At 52.5% G+C, this 20,346-nt stretch overlaps 4 protein-coding genes across 4 annotated transcripts; 1 reads left to right on the forward strand and 3 right to left on the reverse strand.

Annotated features, from left to right (window-relative positions):
- Positions 1–35: 35 nt before the first annotated feature.
- On the reverse strand, positions 36–1,074 carry COL26b_012260 (uncharacterized protein; the record flags this gene model as incomplete). The annotated part of the gene is made up of 2 exons (XM_053184905.1): positions 36–661; positions 720–1,074. 2 exons carry the CDS (start codon positions 1,072–1,074, stop codon positions 36–38), a joined length of 981 nt encoding a protein of 326 aa, XP_053031144.1.
- A 5,652-nt stretch (positions 1,075–6,726) lies between these two features.
- On the reverse strand, positions 6,727–8,583 carry COL26b_012261 (uncharacterized protein; the record flags this gene model as incomplete). Its single annotated transcript, XM_053184906.1, has 3 exons — positions 6,727–7,453; positions 7,499–8,104; positions 8,156–8,583. 3 exons carry the CDS (start codon positions 8,581–8,583, stop codon positions 6,727–6,729), a joined length of 1,761 nt encoding a protein of 586 aa, XP_053031145.1.
- A 1,680-nt stretch (positions 8,584–10,263) lies between these two features.
- Positions 10,264–12,872, reverse strand: COL26b_012262 (uncharacterized protein; the record flags this gene model as incomplete). The annotated part of the gene is made up of 3 exons (XM_053184907.1): positions 10,264–12,158; positions 12,216–12,431; positions 12,494–12,872. 3 exons carry the CDS (start codon positions 12,870–12,872, stop codon positions 10,264–10,266), a joined length of 2,490 nt encoding a protein of 829 aa, XP_053031146.1.
- A 4,305-nt stretch (positions 12,873–17,177) lies between these two features.
- On the forward strand, positions 17,178–17,537 carry COL26b_012263 (uncharacterized protein; the record flags this gene model as incomplete). Its single annotated transcript, XM_053184908.1, has 1 exon — positions 17,178–17,537. One exon carries the CDS (start codon positions 17,178–17,180, stop codon positions 17,535–17,537), a length of 360 nt encoding a protein of 119 aa, XP_053031147.1.
- Between the last annotated feature and the right edge of the window lie 2,809 nt (positions 17,538–20,346).

The raw sequence follows: 20,346 nt of genomic DNA on the forward strand, positions 1-20,346 counted from the left end.
TTGACTTGTCTCTCCAATCTGTACGTCCACCCATGTTAGGCGCTGGGCTCAGGCCAATCGTAGGTAGACGCCTGAGGGATACCGAAGTTGGGCGTTCCATCAGCATTGGCAGTGATGGGCTGGACCATGACGTAGCGGTTGTCATCACACGCGCCGTTGGCGTTGCTGGTTGCATGGAAAGTGATGTAGGTCTCGGTCTCATCGGGGCTGCGGAAGAAGCTGTTGTGGCCAGTGCCAAAGTTTCCATTAGCGGCAGTCAACTGACATCCATTGCTCTTCGTCCATGCCGAGGGCGACGCCGGATCCGTGACGCCATCCCACTCGAGCAGAGCAACGCAGTAGTCCGGAGTCCAGCAGTAGTTGGCAGAGTAGGCGATGTAGGTCTTTCCACCAAAGTAGAGGCCGTAGAAGCCCTCTTGGACGGGGACTTCACTCTGCTCCCAAGCCTGGTCGGGCTGAGAAATGATGGTGATGTCGGAGCCAGCAGAGACGTAGTCATCACCGAGCTTGCGCACGCACGCGGATTGGTGCTCAACGCCGGTCATGCAGGAGTAGACGAAGTAGTTGCCCCAGTCATTGAATCGGACAACAGTGCCGTCGAGGGACCAATCATCAGTGATTTGGCCAGCATAAGACCAGTCATCCCAGGGAGATGCGCCACCTGTAGATATGTTTGTCAGCTTTGAAGAGCTTTTTGGACGTAATGGGTCAAAACCTACCCTGCAGAGCATGCATTCTTTGGCCATCTAAGTTGCCATCGTTGCCGGCAGTGTAGTAGAGATACCACCTTCCGTCAAAGTAGTGGATCTCAGGAGCCCAGACGCTACAGCATCGCGTGGGGTTGGAGTCAGAGTAAATGACCTTCGGGGTGGCAGTCTTGAGTCCCTCGATGGTCGTGGCTCTGGCGAGCTGGAGGTTCGTCCACTCGGTCGAGATCAGGTAGTAGTAGCCGTCGAACCACGAGATCTGGGGATCACCGCCGCCAGGGTTACGGATTGGGTTGGTGTAGGCGGCGGCTGAGCCGAAGAGGCCAAAGAGACCGAGCGAAGCAGAGACGATCTTAGACAGGTACATGGCTGCTGTGTCTCAAGGAAGACCCGCCTCTGAAAACTGAGATGCTGGTGCTGAATGCTACATGACAATTGAGAGAGATCTAAGGCGGCTTTATACTCGCAGAGCAAGCAGACATGCAATGGCAATAAAACTGTCGACATCATCAGGCGTCCGAGCCGTCCCTACCCCTGAGCCGATCGGATGCGCGACTGAAGTGGCATGTGGAATGGCTAGGGTATTGTTCCTGGTGGACTGTCTCATTCACGCAATGTAACTGGAGCGCTTTCACCCGAGTCAAGACAGACAACAAGGACGATCCGGAGCGACTCCGTACGCGGACCCCAGCAATCATGCGTTTCTGGCAATCGCCTCGGGAAAGACAACAATTAGAATGCGGAGAGGCCAAGACCAGGCTAACGGGCGGTGGCCACCTGATATTGACGTTGACTACCGGTACTTGCTTGAAGTGGTTACAGGATTGGCGCGCCAAAGACGAGGGCGCCGATTTGGTGTGGGATGGCGGGGTTAAAAGCCGCCCATGGGGAGGCAATACGCCGTTGTTACCTTAATCTGTGGGGTTCATCCGGTCACTTGTCAGCGGCTTGAGTGCGGTACTGCGGAGGTCCTGTATTTTACGAACCTGGTCGCCATGTTTACCCCATATTCGTGTCCCTGGTCGAGTTGCAAGCATCCACTTCCAAGTTTCTCCGTGGGCGCGTGATTTTATCGCGCCCCGCGCCGTCCCCGACCTCCCGGGCGGTGCACATGCACAATGATTTTATTGTTCTACGGCCATTTAGTTGGCGTCAACACTCAAGCAAAGGTGATGATAATAGACTTACCTGCGGAACCAGTCTTCAAGGTAACGATTGTTTAGAGCACTGGCTTCGTCGATGATTTCGTCAGGATTTGACTTCGCAATGGGCATTCGTCGAGATAGATCGTTCGTATCAGCGCTTTAATAACTTTTGCATCTTCAAAATTGTCGCAATAGCAATGTAGTATTGAAAGTTTTGCTGTAGGCCTGGGTATCTTAGATAAATTCTCCTAAGCTTAAGAAATCGTTCACCGGATATGGCTGAGAGTAAGTGCATGTCCCTAGTAAGCAATGCCACACGTGTATTGGTCAGTCAACTGACACTAGCATCATGCTTTTGAGCTCGAAGCACTTACCGAAGTTATTTCTGTATCTTATAGCCAAGAGATTCTCTGAATAATTACACAGGTCAAGTGGTATTAGATAGCACTAGTTATTGCGGACTCCTAGCCCAAACTGCAGACACCATTAGTATTGAAGATCTTGGCCCTCATATACCAGCAGTTCCTCTTCCATGCGAAAGAACGACCATATTTTGAACCTGAGGCTTGTTGTGGCCTGTTACCCTGGCATCCATCAACGCTTCTCATGATGCTTGAAACAATAATGGTCAGCAAGGGATTTCAAAACAAAGGTTGACAAATACAAACCAGCAAACTGTCTTGGTCCCAACTGTTGAACCTCACAGTTTTCCATGTTTTGAGTTGTCGTATATTTAATTCTTGGAAAAGGGTATGTTCCAAAAGACCGATGGAACTCAGGGTCAAATTATGCTTGTGGGACACACTCAGGTTGTATGCTGGGCGCTAGTACTGTACAGTCCTCAATATGGGTCTCGATACTAAATAAAAGGAGCCTTATCAGGTACAAGTTTCTGGCTTGGGTGTCTTTGGGTTCCTGTCTGATCTTTTCTTCTAAGTCGAGCGACGCAGTTGACCAGGACAAGAATCATAGTAGGAAGGGCCGCGAGTAAGGCCAGGAGACCAACGAAAAACTCGGGCGAGAACTTGGAAGATACTCCCATCGGGACTGCCTAGTTACCGAGTTATTCTTCGCGACGTAAGGATGTTTTCTATGGAAAGATATCGAAGAGTGAGAAGTTCTTCGGAATAAATCCGTGCCATTGACATTGCGATCCTGAATGATAAACACGAACAGAACGCGTACACAGAGGAGCTATACGGGGTTTACATATTATGAATCATCCCCTCGTTGGAGGGACGTGAAGACGAATACCCCATTCAATTTGGTTAATGCGCGTCAAATGTCGCGCTCGTTCTGCTACGAACACGACCTTTCCTGATCATTCGGGCCTCCAGGGCCCTGTATGTCAGACCAAGCACCTGTTTCGGCCAAGGCTGCAGCGTGTCACGGTTTATATCAAGGGTCCTCAACGAATCATTAAGTGCATATTGCAGCCTGCGTATTCTTGCATCTGAGATACGACTCACACATGTCAGCCAATGAGAGTCTAAAGAATGTGGACTGTGTATGATACACCTAACTGGGAAATTGCGCAACTTTTATCAGGTAAAGATTGGGATGATAAGCAGGCTCAGTCGGGCTGCATGGTGCATCAAGACTGACTTTTCCGTCGCAAACGGCCATTAAGTTCGGAGACGTCGGACGTGCCTTATTCTGCAATAACCGTAAATAATACTTCGGTGATTCCGTTTCGCGAGCAGTTCTTGAGCGTGACTTTTATGACATTTGATACGCTGTTGATGAGTCGCTCTGTCAGACGTGTACATGGTTTCAACATGTTTCCCAATGGTGGCAAGTGGAGGAGCCCAGTGAGGCTTTGAGTCTACATTCTAGTTGCACTAGGTGGTTACTTTAAATACTCTTGAATGTAAGGCGGATTATTTCAAATGGCCGAGCAAAATACGACGTCTCTCTCGATAGCTTTACCGTGTATGGTATCTTCCGAGTACGAACAAGTAACGTCTCTAACCTCACCTCTCCTGAAAGCCCTATAGGTGCATTCGCAATCAGCAACTTTAGGCAACGATGCTTCACTTCCTCCAGTTATGAACTCCATCCACCAGTCCCCTTCTCTGCCATAACTCCTTACTTTGTGGTCACAACACTCTGGTACACCGTACAATTGATTCCCTGTCAACGGTTAGCAAAGAAGGGCATTTTAGAGCACGAAGTAGTTACTGACTTCATGTAGATTGAAGCTAACATGATGTCACAACGGGAAAGCCAGTGGCGCTAGACTTCTTGTTGGAATGAACACTTCGGTAGGCTTGGTAGTTAAGAGTTACGTTGATGTTCTCACTTGCAACCAAGTTGTGCAAGGGTACGTATTGTTCCTAGCAAGTTTGAAGTCAGTCAGGGGACATTTATTGGAGAATCGACATCTACTTGGCCACGCCCAAATAGTGTGAGCTGTCACCTCCGCAGTTGAAGTCCTCAGAGAACTCCCTAATCTCCGTGGGCGCCTGGCACAGTTGAATATAACCAGCATTGCCGGGGGAAGGGCTGCCATCAGTGTCACGAGAGCGACGATGAACTCAGGGGAAGCTTTCATGACAGTGAAGACGCTTGAGAGAAAAAGGTGTGACGTTAAATTTTGGTAGTCGAAGGTTCGTGAGTGCTGGGGGTTTGTTAAAATGCAATTGAGGTAAACTCTTCGACAGAGTAAAGGTTGAAGTCTTTAGATGAGATGGGAAGAGATTGTTTCAGGGATAGAAAGCCCAGAGTCACAGCTCTCTTATAGAAGCATGGCTGCTACTTAATAGTCTTTGGCATATGGTGCCTCCTTTTGAAGTTCCACGGGGCTCGAGGCTGTCATCCCCAGACGGGGCTAGAATTCACCCCTATATCCCGTGTAACTGAAACCTAACTAAAACGATTAACCAATCCAGTCAGCAAACACAGTCCAGGCGACGGTGTAGCTTTCGAGGGGAGGGCGTGCGGGACCGAAACTCCGTTCCATGCCGTGTAAGCGTAGCACGTTACAGAGGAAGATGATAGTCTCACTTGTACCTTGACCTGTCATTCACCAATCCAGGTGAGGGAAGCTTTGCTCTTATGTTCCTCAACATACTACTCAGTATTTTGGCGAGCAAATGAGCCCGACCTGGACCCAGATAAACTGAAAAAAGGAAACGTGGGGAACATGGTATTTGCAGAGCGAGGTCTCCTGATGTATCGTTATTATAGGAGGTGGTCTCAAGCATCTGATTAAATCATGAATCCGAGCTGGGCTTTTCGTCCTCGCGATTTGTGATTCGCGATAGAAGTCACGATAATTGTCTTATAGATTTCGCTAGCTTGCTTCTGCCTTAACGCAATGGACGACAGCTCTTCTTCGACAAATCAATTACAACGCCAAAATCAGAAAAATGGACTGTTTCGGGAGGTCTAATTTCGTTTCTATACTCCTTGGACGTCTATGTCATTGTAGTAAAGAAAGCTCCCGCTGGTATGCTGTGTTTTGGATGAGTAAATATCAAGCATACACTGAGCCCCCGTGATTGTTGAACTTGCCTCAGTATAGCTTTGGATGTATGCGGCGAATGTGGTTTCATCTCGATGTGATGCTGTTTGACGAAGAACGAACCCTTGACGAAGATTTGTTTGGGCTGAAGCTCGTGATCTCCAAGAGGGGTTGAAGGTTGCAAGGCAATGATGCTGTGAGATGGATAATAAGTAACCGTCAGATGAATGCAGTGGCAGTATGCGTACTGGTCTACGGATCAAGTCTCTTTTGACGAGAGCCCTTCGTTTTAGACGCTTGAAGCATGTGAGGAAGACCAGAACAGTCGTGGGCAAAGCGGCCAGTAAAGTTATAACAGCAACAACGACCTCGGCTGAAGCACCCATGTTTAGCGCCGAGATACTGTCTGAGATAAAGAGGTATATAGCCAGTATCAACGATACAAGTTTGGGTTCAAGGGGGGGGGGGGGGGGGGGGGGGGGGATTTTGACTTGTGAAATCTAACTCGATATCCTGGATCATTGAGCTTTGATTCCGAGGCAAATGGGAATGAAAGAATATATATTCAAAGGCGTACATGTTAACATCCAACGATAGTATCGACGGCGTACTGTACCTGCCTTACATTATGGTGGGTGCGTGGGTTGAGGACCCGACGACGGTACTTACATGGCCAGATTGGCCAATCGATGTTCATACCACGTCTCAATGTGCATTCTTTTGCCCAATGAAACTTCACAGACACAGCTGGCGCAGTGCACCAAGTGAGGTCATGCAGATAACATGAGGTCATTGACGGCACAGGCATGCAGATGTTCATGGTAAAAGCCTCGCAGTTCTAACGCTGTTTGGCAAGGCACATGCAACTTCGGCCATGTGCCTGACAAGCTTGATATCTTCCCCTTCAGCTTTGGCTTTGCCTTAGGCCTTGATCAACAATGGCGTATTAAAACAACCGCATTCGCAGGTCTCAGTTTACTGCAAAAGTTAAGGCCAGGGTGTCAGATTCGAATCACAACTTACTGAGTGTGCCTTATGCTCATTCTAATACGGTAGTCTTCGTGATAGTCTCGCTCTGAGTGATGGCACGTGATGGCACGTGATGGCACATTTTTGACGAGAATAACGGGTGAGCGATAACAGCAAGGGGGTCTACCAACGACGTAGAAGATAGGTTACCCCCACCCCCGGTCACGCATTAGAAAGTACCATCTTCAATGGAAAGCCATCCATTTGAATGTCGACGCCAGAATTGTAGCACATTAAACATCTATCAAACATAAAGTCGTAACACTCTCGTACAACAGGTAAGGCGCCTACAACACCCCGCCATGAAGAATAAACCATGCAAACCGAAACCTACAACGACCGTGATCTCAAGGTCTCATCTCATCAAAAGCAATCACACCTACTCCATCTTCTCAATATGCTCATCCTCCGCCTCCGTATCCTCTTCGATGCTCCAGTCCCTCCAACCCTCACCACGCACCCAGCTGATGCCCTTTCTCCAGTTACCCTCCTTCACAGCCCTTGCGTCCCTCTCGTAGACGACACCAGTGACCATCAACGCCATGACAAACACCCACACATCGCCGCCCTTCATCGCCCTCCACCACCTCCTCTTTACGCCAACCTTCCACAGGGAGTCAACGCTAACGCGGGCAGAGTATAGGAACACGCCACGTCCGTTGCGCTTCTCGACCCAGGCCCACAGACCAGCCAGGAAGCCACCGAGGAAGAACCTCTGCGTGGGGAGGAAGGTGCGCGGGAACCACTGCTGGAAGAAGCAGATGCTGGCCCAGGCGGTGGAAATGGACCCCGTGACGAAGGTGCTCATGCGCAGCGACTTGGCGAGGACCCGCTGGAGAGTCGTGACGGGGGCGTTGTACAGCGAGCGGAAGCGCGGGAGGAAGGTAACGGCGGAGTAGATGATGAGGAAGAAGCGGGTGAGGCCGGGAAATGAGCCCAGCCAGAAGTTGAGATAAGTTCGCAGGCAAGACGGGTCGGAGGGGTGAAGCGTCGCGCAGGAGAGTGAGTTGATGATGGGGTGGGCGGTTGAGGTCAGGGGCTTAACGGCGCTGAGGGTCGCTGGGAGCGTCTCCTTGTTCGGGAAGAGAGTTGGTGAGATGTATGGCCTGCGAATGTTAGCTAAGTCAGGTAAGATGAAGAGGAATACGTACGGCCAGTTGAGCTTGGCCATCTGAGCCAAGTTGTCCACAATCTCATAGGCCTTGGGCCACTTGAGGTGTGCCGGGTAATCCGCCGGTCTGGGGTGAATGTACGCCGTCGAATTCTTGAAAATGAAGTTTCCGTATGTCTCAGGGAAACAGTCCCGGTCGAACACCACAGCATGGAGCAGCTGTCCGAAGGCGAACGGCTGAATGAGCCAGCTGCCCCACCACCATGGTCTCTCCCGCTTGACCTTGCCTCCGTTCTTGAAGCCCCAGATCATGCCCTCCTCTTCACACAGATTCCATCCGAACTCGAGCGCCCTGAAGAGCGTGTAGATGGCGATGGTGACGCGCAACTGCTGGGAAGGGTAGACGCCCAAGAATACACCGGCCAGCGACGCACCGATGGCGGGGGCGTACGGAGACGTCAAGGTCGCTGCTGTACGCGGGTTTCTTTGGCGAAAGGGCGCGGCCGTGGGGTCGAGAAGATGGGCACGCAGACGTGCCAGGAATCGGAAGAGGATGCGGTAGAGCAGGAGGATGGTAGATAGAGAGAGCGAAAGGCGGAGCGTCGGCGACTTGTGTAGTGGTTGTTTCTGGCCAGCCACAGCAGGACTGTCTCCATGTCAGCATCTAGTCGTTCTGGATATCCTTGGTGGCACTTACTCTGGCTTCGCGCCCAACAGCTTCTGGGAAATCAAGGCCCATCCCTTCATCGCAACCGCCGTACCGATGAACACACGCAAGGAATGGCGCACCGCGCGCGCATTGTAATCGTCCACCGTCCGTCCTCCAGCACCCGGTCCGGCATTCTGCTTCGGCTTCTCCCCTTCAACGATGCGCTCGACGGCGCTCACGCTCGGCGCAGCCCTCTTGAGGATGCGCGACCGCGAGAGGACGTACTTGTGCAGGGTGGCATACTCCTTCGCGGAGATGGTGTATCGCAGGGTGTTTCGGAGGACGGGGTCGGTGACGCTGCTGCGCGAGGGCGGCGCTCGCGAAGGACCGCTGCCGGCAGGACGAGGACTCGGGGTGGAGACAGCGGCGGCGCCGACTGGGCCTGGCCGCGACGACGAGGTCGCGGCGGAGGCCATTGGAGCAGCTGACTTTCGCGGGGATCGGTTCGGTAGTGAGAGGGTGGTAGTCGACGATAAGAGACGGCGGAGAGATGGAGGGAGGTGTCGTGACTTGTCGTGTGCTTCGGGCGGAGGTTTGGAGAATCTGGGGAAGCGTGAGGAGGGTTTGGTCCGAACTGAGGAAGCTCCGTTAGCACGTGTCAATGCCGGAACTCTAGCGTCGGCTTTGCGCGATGACCTCAACGACCGGGGCCGATGTCTGGGAAAGGAGAGTTGGACGTACACCGAGCTGGGCGATGTGGTTGGGCGCGGCGGCAATTAAGTTGAGTATCGCAGACGACGAAAGAAGCGGAAGAAGGAAAGAGTTAAAAGTTGGTTATGTAAAGTAATTAAGAGAGAGTGTTGTAGTAGTGGTCGCGCGTGTATGTGTGTGGAATGCGGAACTCGACGTTCGCACCTTCAGCTTTGGGCGTCGCGGAGGTCGGTCGTACTCGCACAGTTGCAGATACCTGGCGCTGCTGGGCTGGGCGTCAGGCGTCACGGGAAAGCCACTGGACCCCCAAGGAAACAAGCGCGAGGAGGGAAGCAAGCACATGCCTCGGCTCTCAGGCAATTCATCATTGATCCCTGCTGTCCCGGGGATGGAGGGGCCCAAATTCGACCACTGAAGAAACAAACACCACTGATTGGCCCAGCCAACGTCGCCATGTCCAAAGAGTGCCCCTCGCGACAGGGGACTTCCCCACACTTTTCCTCCCAGATGCCACTCTCGGAGAGGTGCGCCATCAAGTTTAATGACCTGTTCATGCATCCTGTTGATAGTCGAAGAAATGTTTAAATCTTCGCGTCTGCTTCTGTCTTTGTTGTTGGTCTGTGATGTCGCGTTCCTTCGTGAGGCTCGGATATTCTTCCCTTCTTCGATCACAAGCGCAACAGAAGCTTCGACAGCATCACCAGATACACCCATCCAGGCCGGAAACACTTGCAAATGTTTTGCAGATTCATCAGTACACACTATGAATACCTAGCAAACGAGTCGAGGCCATGGCAAAATAACGACCCGCCCAACCTGTCGGTTCTCCGGCGTCGCCTGGGCTCCCCGCAACACTCACTCCTCATAAGGAGCCGTCATTTTTCTCTCTCTCAACCCATACATCACCGGGTATACACGTCCTCCCCACAACCGGCCCGTTGATCTTTCCGTGTCCCCCTTTACCTGTCCTCATCCCATCATTTGCCATCCTGCTCACCGGCCGCTGTTGAGGGGTTACAACCTCATCCAAAAACACCTGCCCATGGCCATGCGTCAACAAGTCTGCCAATTAGGTACCCGTCTGCAAAGCCCTACCATCAAGGATGAGCAGACATTCAGCTACGAGTCTGACATGACTATCAACACACGCGCGCGCAAACAAACCAGACCAACACAGATGCCCATAACAGCATAACCGCAGCACAAAATGCCCCATTCACTTCCACGCTTTCTGTAGCTTGGACTTTTCCACAAAAAAACTGCCAAAAGAACACCATGCGCAATGCCCAAACCATCAACCGAACCCTCCTGAAAAGGAATTGCCGCTTTTTTTCTTTTTGGTCATCATGTGAATGCCGAATGCAGACCGCCCCGAATCGTCGTCGTCGATCTTTTTTCTTTTGAGTCTCCATGTCGTAACATCGTAATCCCGGCTAATGCTTGATTCAAGGATAAGCCGGGCGGCCCGTGTTCTCCACATGGCCGCCGCCGTTCTGAGCCATCAGCGGAACCCACTGCCGGCCGAGGGACGGCGCGTCGCCATTGACGTACGACACCACTTCCTCACGCCAGCCGAGCCCGTTCCACTCCTCAGCCACGCGGGGCTCCACGCTCTGAAGACCATAGAAGATTGACTCGGCGTCCGGAATGACGCCAGCTCTTACGGCCTCGACTGCTCGGTGTCTTCTGGCCTCACGCTCGTTGACAACGTCCAGCATGATTTGGTGGCGCGCTTCCACATTGGCCCATCCGTTAACGTTGCCGAAGCCACTCGATTCAAGAGTCGGCTTCAAGAATGCGAAGGGCAGGTTGATGAGGATGGTTGACAGGATGGACTGAATGTTTCGCTGCTGAGGCGACAACGGTGAGGGCTCGGACACCCTAGAGCCGTCATGGTTCAACGCCAGATCGCCGAACTGGATGTGCATTGGGCGTGAACGACGGTCCTTACCCGAAGTTCCGTGGGCGATGGTCGGGGTGCCTTCACGGGTGGGCGGCATGGCAGGAACAGACGGGATGCGAGGGTAGCGCTCAGGATCGGCTACAGACGTGTCCAGAGTGAAGTCTGCCGGGAAGTTGTTGACGAGGAAGTTGATAATCCCGTTCATCAAAATCTGGACTGCGTCACCGTAGACGAACTGGGTGTGGCGGTCGGCCGAGGCACGGCCCGCTACATCACCCAGGGCGAATGCGATGGCTCGCTCAATGGTGGACCAGCCGAGAGAGTGAGAGGCGATCTCCATGCCACGAACAACAATTGGGTGCCAACCCAACGCGTGGCCAGCTGCGGCGTAACCAAGGGCGAATTCGAACCGATCGTCGGCCGTGCCAGCCATGCCAAGACCGCCATTGGCACTGGGGTCCGGGATGCCAAGCAGGGGGTAGGCATAAAGATGCTGAACTGCCATCCAAAAAGCATCGGAGCGAAGGTACTTGTCGTCGGAAGGGAGAAGAATCATGCGGTTAGCACCCGGCGGGCTAGATTCGAAGCTCTCAGACTCGAGGATGTTCTTGATGACCTGACTTCTGGCAAGCACTAGGCGGTGGCCGGGAATTCGGACGGGAGGATAACGGTCGTCCAGATATCGGAGCTCCAGGGTACAGTCAGCGAATGTGGTATCACGGAACTGTGACCGCAGATAAGCGGTGAGTCCATCCAATGCCTGGGCTTCGTGTCCGGGATGCATCATGTGCGGGGGCGGCATAGGACCAGGCATCATCCGCTGGGGTGGTACACCGAAACCTCCGGCCTGGGGAGGGTGAGGGCGAGCGTCATCGAGGTGGGAAGTACCGTTGGGGATGCCAGGCGCGGGGTAGTGGTTGTAGGCACCGACGTCCTCCGCCTGAGCCGACGAGTGGGATCCCTGGAAGCTGTGAGGGGTGGACGGTCCGTAGCCATTGACGTACGGGTGGTACTGCTCCATGCCAGGAGGACCTGGAATCGGTCTGCCAAACTGGTCTACGGCGGTTCCAGGGACAAATTCGGTGCCATAAGGCATTTGAGGAGGGTAGCCGTTGGCAGCCACCGCGGCATGGTTGTGGAACTGGCGTCCGTCCTGGAGGGGCGCGCCGGGAGGAGGCATGAAGCCGCCAGAGTGAGGAGGGGCGGGAGACGAGGAGTTGGAACCAAATCCGCCGAACTGCACCAGGCTGCCGTTGCTTGGGCGCGGGCCATGCATGTGCGGGGGGCCGTTGTGGACAGATCGAGGGCCTCGGTGAGAAGTGCCATTGAGGACGACTGGCGCAGGGCGAGTTCCGTTGGGCGCGCCGGGAGGCATGTTGTAGCGCGAAGGAGAGATGACAGGAGGGGGTCGGAAAGTCGGAGGAAGCTGGTGTTTCTCTGCAAGGTGTGAGTAATTTGTTTGCTGCCCCAAAAGACCTTGCCTTGAATTCTCACCCAACCAAGCAGACTGACCAGAGGCCGGCGAAGCTGCCGGGTGATCGTCCGCAAGGTATGAGGGAGAGTCCTGGCATGCGTAGCGGCCAGCAAGCAACATACCTGGCGCAAATTCCATGACAGTCGGGGGCGCGTCTCGTTCGGAGGGCTTGTCGGTCGCTTCGGACACTTCGGGGGCAGTGGCAGCAGGGGCAGTGATCGAAGTCTGTTGAGTACCTGGTAGACAATTATTAGCATCCACCTCGAGAGTTGTAGCTCGAGCAGAAGTTTACACGTACCGTCGCGATCCTTTACTGCATGGTCTTCGGCAGGCTTCTCGTCGTTGTCGTCCTCGGCGGCGGCGTCGTTGTCGTCGTTGTCCGTCTTCTCGGCGATGGCAGGCTCGAGGGTTTTGGGGGTCGGTGGCGCAGAGTCGTCGACGTCGTTCTGAATTTTCAAGGAAGAACCGTTGGTGGTGGCGGCGGGCCGAGGAAGGGATACAACTGGGACGGAGGCGGCGTGGGCTTGGGCGGCGGCATGCTTTGCAGCAGCATTGGCCTTGAGGCGGCGCTCGTAGGTGAGGGGAATTGCAGGCACGACGCGACGGAGAGGCTTGCCGTTGGCGACGACACCGACACCGACTCCGTTCCTCGCCTTCGTGTTGACGTTGGGAGCCATGGTTGACGAGAAGGCGGAGGTGGTGGTGGTGTTGAGAAAGCGGCGTTGGGAGCCCACGTCCAAGTCGCAGAAGTGGTGACTGGATCCTTTTTTTTCTTGAGCAGGTGCGACTGGGGGGGCTAGTGCCAGGACGAGGGCGGACGACAAGGACGACAGAGGAGCAGCCGGGGGGTGGGTGCGTCAGGTCGGTCCGCGAGCGTTGTCGGCGATAGCAGCAGCACCTCAGACCTCAGATGAATTGCAGCTGATATCTACTGGTGGACACTCAGCAGGTGGGTATTTCTAGAAGAAGGACCGCAACGTCGGCTGATGCTGGCGAGAGAAGCAAGGTAGTAGAACACCCGGTGCAGTGAAGTCGCAAAGCGCAAGTTGTAGGTCCGGGCCTCAGTCGGGGCAACCAAGCTACCTCAGCTTTAGTGCAGGTATCTGCAGTGAGGTAGTGTGTGTAGGCAGCTTAGTGTAAGGTCGTGACTCTTCTCGTGCAGAAGGGCCTATGTACAGCAGGGGACGCGCATGTTAGGAAGACGATCCCGTGGGTGCCAGTGCGCGCTGTTGGTAGCCTGGCCGATGCAAGATGCAAAGCAGAAAAAGGAGAGACGAACGAACGGCCTCGAGGGAAAGGGGTAAAGGGGGAGAGGGTGGTAGGTGACGATGCTGCTGCGAGGTGACCGGTGATGGAGATGCGTCTGTAAGGTACCTCGCCTGGCGACGTGGACTGCGTAAAGGAGAGGTCCCAGAGGAGGGGAAAGTTCAAGAAGTGGAGAGAAGAAAAGGTACAGGGTCCCAGACGTGGATGTGGACGTGGATGTGGACGTGGACGTGGCCGTGGACGCGGTGAAGGGAGAACTGGAGATGGAGATGGAGATGGAAGCGACGGGGGAGGCAATTATGTCACAGGCACTCACCTGCCTGTCTTCCGTTTGTCTGTTTGATTGCTTCTGGTGACTCTGATGCAATAGTTTAGGGAAGGCAAGGGCATAGGCAACTGTTCCTGCTGCCAACCGTTTTCTCCTTTCCCACGCAGGCAGAAGATGCAGGTGCTTCTTGCTTCTTGCTCCTTCCACCCGGACTTGGGCACTTGCTCCCTATTGCTCCTGCTCTCACGAAGAAAAAAAAAAAAAAAAAAAAAAAGTTGGGACAATCCGATGATGACAAAAAATCGGGGCTGCGTCACAAATTTTACCCCCGCAAAAAAAGAAAGAAAGGACGGTGCGCGGTGCGCTGCGCTGCCATGCGCCGGTACGTACCCGACGAAGCTTGCCAACCCTGGCATCTCATTGGGTCAAGTCAGGCAGAGAAAGAGGGGAGCTCGCTCCATTCCTCCCCGTTGCGCCGGTACGTACTGCCCAGCTCCGTGTCGGCGGGCAGGCCAGAATGTCGACCCTGCTCCTGCTCTGGGCACTTTCTGTCGCCTGATGCAATGGGCATCAACGGGCAATTGCATCGCTGCCTCTCCTATTCGACCCCTTTCTCACCTGACCAAATTTCGTAACTCAATAGAATACGTTAATAGGATAGGAGCAGCACATCATGACATGACCGTTTGCTTGTTTATCCCTCTGTCGATGACGGAACAAACAACACTCCCGCCGCAGGTCCCGTCCTTGCATTGTTGGTGCGGCGTAGCCAAAGTCCCTCTAGCGGTATTCCAGCGCAATTCACAGACCGCAAAGGCGACAAAAATAAACCACCATCGTGCCAGCCACAGGGCAGCCGGTACGCTACGGACAAGCTACTTTTTGGCTCGCGACCAGGGGAACCTTCGACCGCTCGCTTCCAGTGCCGGATTACATCAGCAGTGCTTTTAGTGGGGACCTCCAGGAATCACTGGGACCAAGACATCACCTCGCTTATCTAATTCATTCGGCGATTGACCCCCGTTCCTTCGGCCCGTTCCATCTCAACCCGGATCCGATAGTGGGGCCGGGTGTCGGCGGCAAGCATGACGTGATGCTCGGCCTCTATGTTGTTGTTGCGCACATCACGAAGACTTAGCGGCCAGCAAGCGACATACCTGATGCAAGAAACTTTTGGGGCTTCAACAAAAGTAAAATTACTACTTAAAAAAGAGTAGTAGGATATCTATTAAGTTACTCCTACTGCTTCGCAAAATTTTGGCATCGGACTGGGGGACTCTGCCATTGTGATTTTCTCACACGTGAGGATAATTCGATCTAAGATGGTGAAACGAGCACGAGGATGTCCTACTTTCAGCTGGCCTTCATGGCGCAGAACTTACCTTGAGGGTGGTGGCTTTCAAACTCTAATCCTGCGGTGGATAGGGCTACCTCCAGTAGCAACAAAAACATGTTGAAAAGCCTCCGCAGTGCCCTTGAGGCTCATTTTGGCTCATCAAATCAATCAACATCGTCAACCCACTGTCGCAACCACCAAAATGTCCTCGTAAGTGTTCCATCTTTATGTCCTTCCTATCCGATCCCAATCCTCTCTTGCAGTGGCAATCACTGCTATCACTGCATTTGCATGTGGTCAGCTTGAGTTATCTCGAGCGCAAATTCTCTAATCACTATGAATTGCCCTCATGGCCGCTACCTAGCGCGTCATTCCCGTCTCTGTCCCCATCTCTGTTCCCGTCGCTGTCGTACTTCACTCTTGCTATTCCTTGTCTCTGCTAACGTCAAGCATTAGAGAAACTAACTACCGGCTGCCTCGCAGCCACAACTCTCCCGTAGCCAACCAAGCCGCGCATGCGGCCACAGCCGCTGCCACCGTTCCCAGTCCAACAGCGGGACAAGCCCAGGACCAAGCGCTCCTCGCACAGTCGGAATCCCGTCCCGGGAACAATCAGTCCGTGTGGTCTCTCTCCAGCAGTGTCGCAAAGCGAACGTGGCTAACGATCATTGCTGGGCAGCAATCTGCCTGTATCCCAAATAACCGGCGAGGTGGGTAGAAAACTGAAGTTTGGACTTGGACTGATAGGGTCATGGTTTTGGGAGCCGCGGCCGTATATGATACTGGCATTGAAGGTTGGCAGGTGCCACGTGGGGTTCTACGGTGAAATGAGCCCGGCTGGTTTCACCGCGCTCAGCTTAGTCGGCGTTGGATGGGCCGTTATATTGAAGATGAATGGCTTGGTTTGAGCATCGACAAACCTTGGTACGCAATTCAATCACCCATAACACATACCTATCAAAGGGACAGTTAATTGGCGTCATCGAACTCACCGCGATGTTGATAGAGATTGTGTTAGTTAACTTTAATTCCAGATAACATTGAGGAGGATTGGTCAAAAAGCCCGCCAGCCTGCTGGTCGTCTCTTTCCATGGTAATTTTACGCGCTCTCTGCAATTATCTACTAATCGGGCATCGTGTACTGCTCGTGAGAGTCGATCCAACCCAAGATGGCTTTCCGAAAGTCACCGGTGTGGGGCTTTCGGCTGCTTGGCTACATGAAGTCCACACGCAATTGTCAGCATACCGGTAATATTGTGAAGATCTATTGCCTTAGAGACTCGCAGCCTGGTGTGTTGGCAGAGGTCCCGCATTGTAGGATGGCCTCTGGCATATGCTGTAAAGCTGCATGCCGCCTCGAATCCTTCGTTATATGAAATCATCGCCAACGCCGCAGCCTTCGAGCCATCGGAATCACTGTTTTCGTGCCGTTTTCTGAAGATTTGATTCGTGCAACCCATGCGGAAGTGACAACTTTCCGACTGTATGGGGCTTCCCATCTTCCCGAGCTATGTAGAGTTACACACATGACCCAATCAGGCTGAGACGAACAGTGTAGTGTACTAATAAGACTTGTTGCACCCGGCCTCGTTTCACGCAGGGTCGCAGTCGCCTGTTCCCTTGTCTAAACTTCTCTCCTGACTTAGCACGATGCAAATATGCAAGATTCTCAGTGTCCTCAGCTTGGCCATCGAAATAGCCGGCCAAACTACAACATGCTACTGGCCTAACGGTATAGCCAACACCGCAGCGAAGCCGTGTCCTACACCTCGAGGCAAAGCAGCGGCAGCCTGCTGCTTCGATAACCATTATTGCCTGACAAATGGCCTTTGCATGGACCCAGACGATGACACCCTGTATCGTGGCGCTTGCACCGACTCAAAGTTTGGAGCAGAAGGATGCCCAAAATACTGCGACAGATCTGAGATTTCCGGCGCAGGTATGGCAGATCGTTTCGGCAATAATATATCCACTACTCGCTAACTCATGAATGTAACAGACCCTGGCAGACATATTGGTCTTTGGGGCTGTGAACCCCCCGCGGTTTACGCGTGTGGCCAACCGAACGAATGCCTTCAGGCGAACTTTACCATCGAGCAGCCTGGCAAAATCATGTTGAACACTGCCGTCGAGTCGGATCTCGGAATTACAGCAACAGCCACGAGCTCTAGTACTCCATCGTCGTCAGCGCGAACCGAACTGAACAATGGAATCTCTGCGGGTGCTGCAGCTGGCATCGGGGTTGGGGTCGGCGTGCCTCTCGCCATCGCCGTTGTGGTTCTCAGCTTCTTGCTCGTGCTCGAGAGGAAGAAGGTCAAAGCCGCCGAGGCTGCGACCCCGATGGGGGCGTTTTCAAGTCCTGATCCCAAGTACGGCCCACCGCCCCCTTGGGCTCCGGGACAGCACGGTAACGCCGTCTCTCCTGAAGTGCCTACAGCGACTCTTCAGGCGAGACACGAGCTCCCTCAATGATTTAGCAGAGGGCAAGGTGAAGAGTTGGAAGATGAAGCAAAAGTCGGGAATGCTTCAGAGAGATCACCTTTTCGTTTATTATAACATAGGAAGATGGACGACTCAGCGAGTTTTCTTGCTGTGCCATCTGGCCCAAGTCGTTACATTTACTGCTGCCTTTTCCATCATTCGTCTTATCATCGTTACCTCTAGCTTTCATCGTCCCCCTGCTTCCTGTTGTCTTCCGTTCTGGCTTCGGGCATGTTTCAAGTTATTGATGGGTGTCGAACTGTTTCTTGCCAGCGACGAATCCACCCCCAAGGTGAAATATAAATAATTCTACTCCATCGCACTAAGCAATGGCTTGGCCAGCACTCTTTCTTGTTTCTAAATAAGTACTTGATTGATTCTTACTCCACAAATACCACCATTATATTTTCTTGATGACGTCCCGTTGAGAGTTTTGCTAACCGTGTAGTCTTCGTTGGCTATCCGGCCAATGTCCCCTTTGAATCTATTCGTAGCGCAACTAGTTTTTCGATATGGCGATATAAGACGACGGCGATGGACGACGGCGACGGCGACAACGACGACGACAGTGATAGCGACGACGATAACGATAGCGACGACAGCAGTAAATTCAGTCGGTTTAGTACGGGCGATAATGGGGTCTCAGTAGGATATATAGATTACCCGCGTTTGTAGTGGACACTGCCTGGGTAGCTAACTGACACCGCCTAGATAGCAATACTTCCCCTTAAATATACATCATCTCGATCGACTTAGACATGCCTCTTTTGACCTTGGGAGTATCGACAGATTTGCCAACTTGCCTCGTGCGTCGAATTCCAACCGCTTGTTCATTCTGCTTTGGCCACGGCCACCAGCCCTCAAGTGGCAAGTCGTCATATATAGCATTAAAATTGTTGTTCTGATCATGCCGACAGTAGTGGCAGATGAGCTGGCCGTTGGTGTTCCAGGCCTCAGCTTTCTCAATTTGGTCTAGTTCCAAATCATTTACCTTGAATCTTGCTAGGTCGCTTTGCTTGTTGGCAGCAACTTCAAGTTTCGCTGCTCAGGAAACTGGAGTCCGGGTGTCGGATAGATAAAACGTGCGTGAAACTTCTTGCTTGTACTGTGACAATTCGGGGTCGTTGACTTTCATGTCGAAGTGCGAAGCCTCTGAGTGAACATTTTTGGGGGACCAATGAAATCCGCCCTTCATCAGACCGACGATATTCCCGGTTTTAACGACGAGTCTGGCCATCCAAATTGCATTTTCGCCGCTCGCAAGAACAGGGTCACTGGCGAGAACGATGGCCAGCCCCACGGGGATGGATTTCCAGCTCTTTGAGTTGAAGGGCTGATGGGCCACGTGTATGACTTTCAGTAATCCATCTGCCTCTGCCTCATCTAGCAGCTGTTCATATGTATCGTCGTCCATTGATCAGAAGGCAAGCGTATCTCAGAGACGGTGCGAAAGATTCCTTATTGTAAGGTGACGCTGTATTGTGCCAGACATGGGTCGTCCGAGAGAAGGAGGGAAACGCGTCGGTTGATAAGTTACAGAAAGAAGAAACCTACTTATATATCCTGCTACTAACACCCTATAGAGACTTCCCGTCAAGTGAACCTAGATCCGTTGGACGGGCATCATCTTGACAAGATGGCATGTGAAATGTGCGAAATCACAGGCAGGGGAAGATTTGCTGCTGGAAACCTTACCGAATTAAGTTCACCCTCAAACGCCGCAGAAATTTGAATGGAGCGATAGAATATCAACAGGAGTATGGAATGAGTTTCGGCTCATCTCTCTTGAACAGTATTGCTACTACTTCGCTGTGGACCCAATCATTCGCGCGGGGAACGACTGCTAGTCAAGAGTTTTGCTAACCGGGCAGTGCCCATACACACGTGTGTAATCCGTGTATCTTACTAATCCCCGTATTATTCCTTGATATCGCTTATATAGTCGCTTACTGCCGTTATCGTTGTAGTTGTCGTCGTCGTCTGTCGTCGTCGTCAATCGTCGTCGTTAATCGTTGTTATCATCATTCATCATCGTAGTTTATCTTCATTATTAGTATCGTTGTTTCTATCGTTTTCTTTACTACATTATCATTATAGAAGTATTAAGCACGCCACTGTTAAAGGTACAGGGAGCACTGCTCGGCTAGTAAAGCTCCTAGGGTAGTTAAATATCGCCAGCATCCTGACTGATATACTTGATACAGTTGGCAAAACGAGTCTGTAGGCTTGAATGTAACCCTCCGTGCTTTGATTCAAATCATACTGCATCCACATCGTTCCTTGTGGGTGTTCACTCAAGACGTTGGCATTGGACGAAATATTCACAGCATTCAAGGAAGATTTTGCTTCACATATAAACTAAAGAGCATGTCAGGACTTTCGTTATATCAGTCTTAGTAAAGTTGTTAAAACTTCGTTGTCTATAAGGTATGCACACAATTGTCGTGATATCCGTGAGCTGTTGACTGGAAGCGGTTTTTGGTAGGATGCGCAGCACTAGTAAAGCTGTTGATAATATCCATGGATGCGACTGAAGCAATCAGAGACCTGAAGATGTATCAGGCGGAGATGAGAGGCTATGCCGTAGCTGAATGGGCTTACTTGCGGCTGATAGGGGTAGCGTGAGCAGGCTGGCAATGCAGCTAGTGAGTTCTGCAGCACCCCTCAAAAAGTGGGATTCCACATTTCAACACTTAGTACCTATGCATGGATTTCTCTCTCTGATTTTGCGCCATCTCCGGTGTTCCTTTCTCGAGACACCAACATCTTCGCTAATGAGACCGTTAGAATTTGCTTGCAT

Source organism: Colletotrichum chrysophilum (genome assembly GCF_026319265.1).
Source record: "Colletotrichum chrysophilum strain AFK26 chromosome Unknown scaffold_169, whole genome shotgun sequence".
Classification (NCBI taxonomy): Eukaryota; Fungi; Ascomycota; class Sordariomycetes; order Glomerellales; family Glomerellaceae; genus Colletotrichum; species Colletotrichum chrysophilum.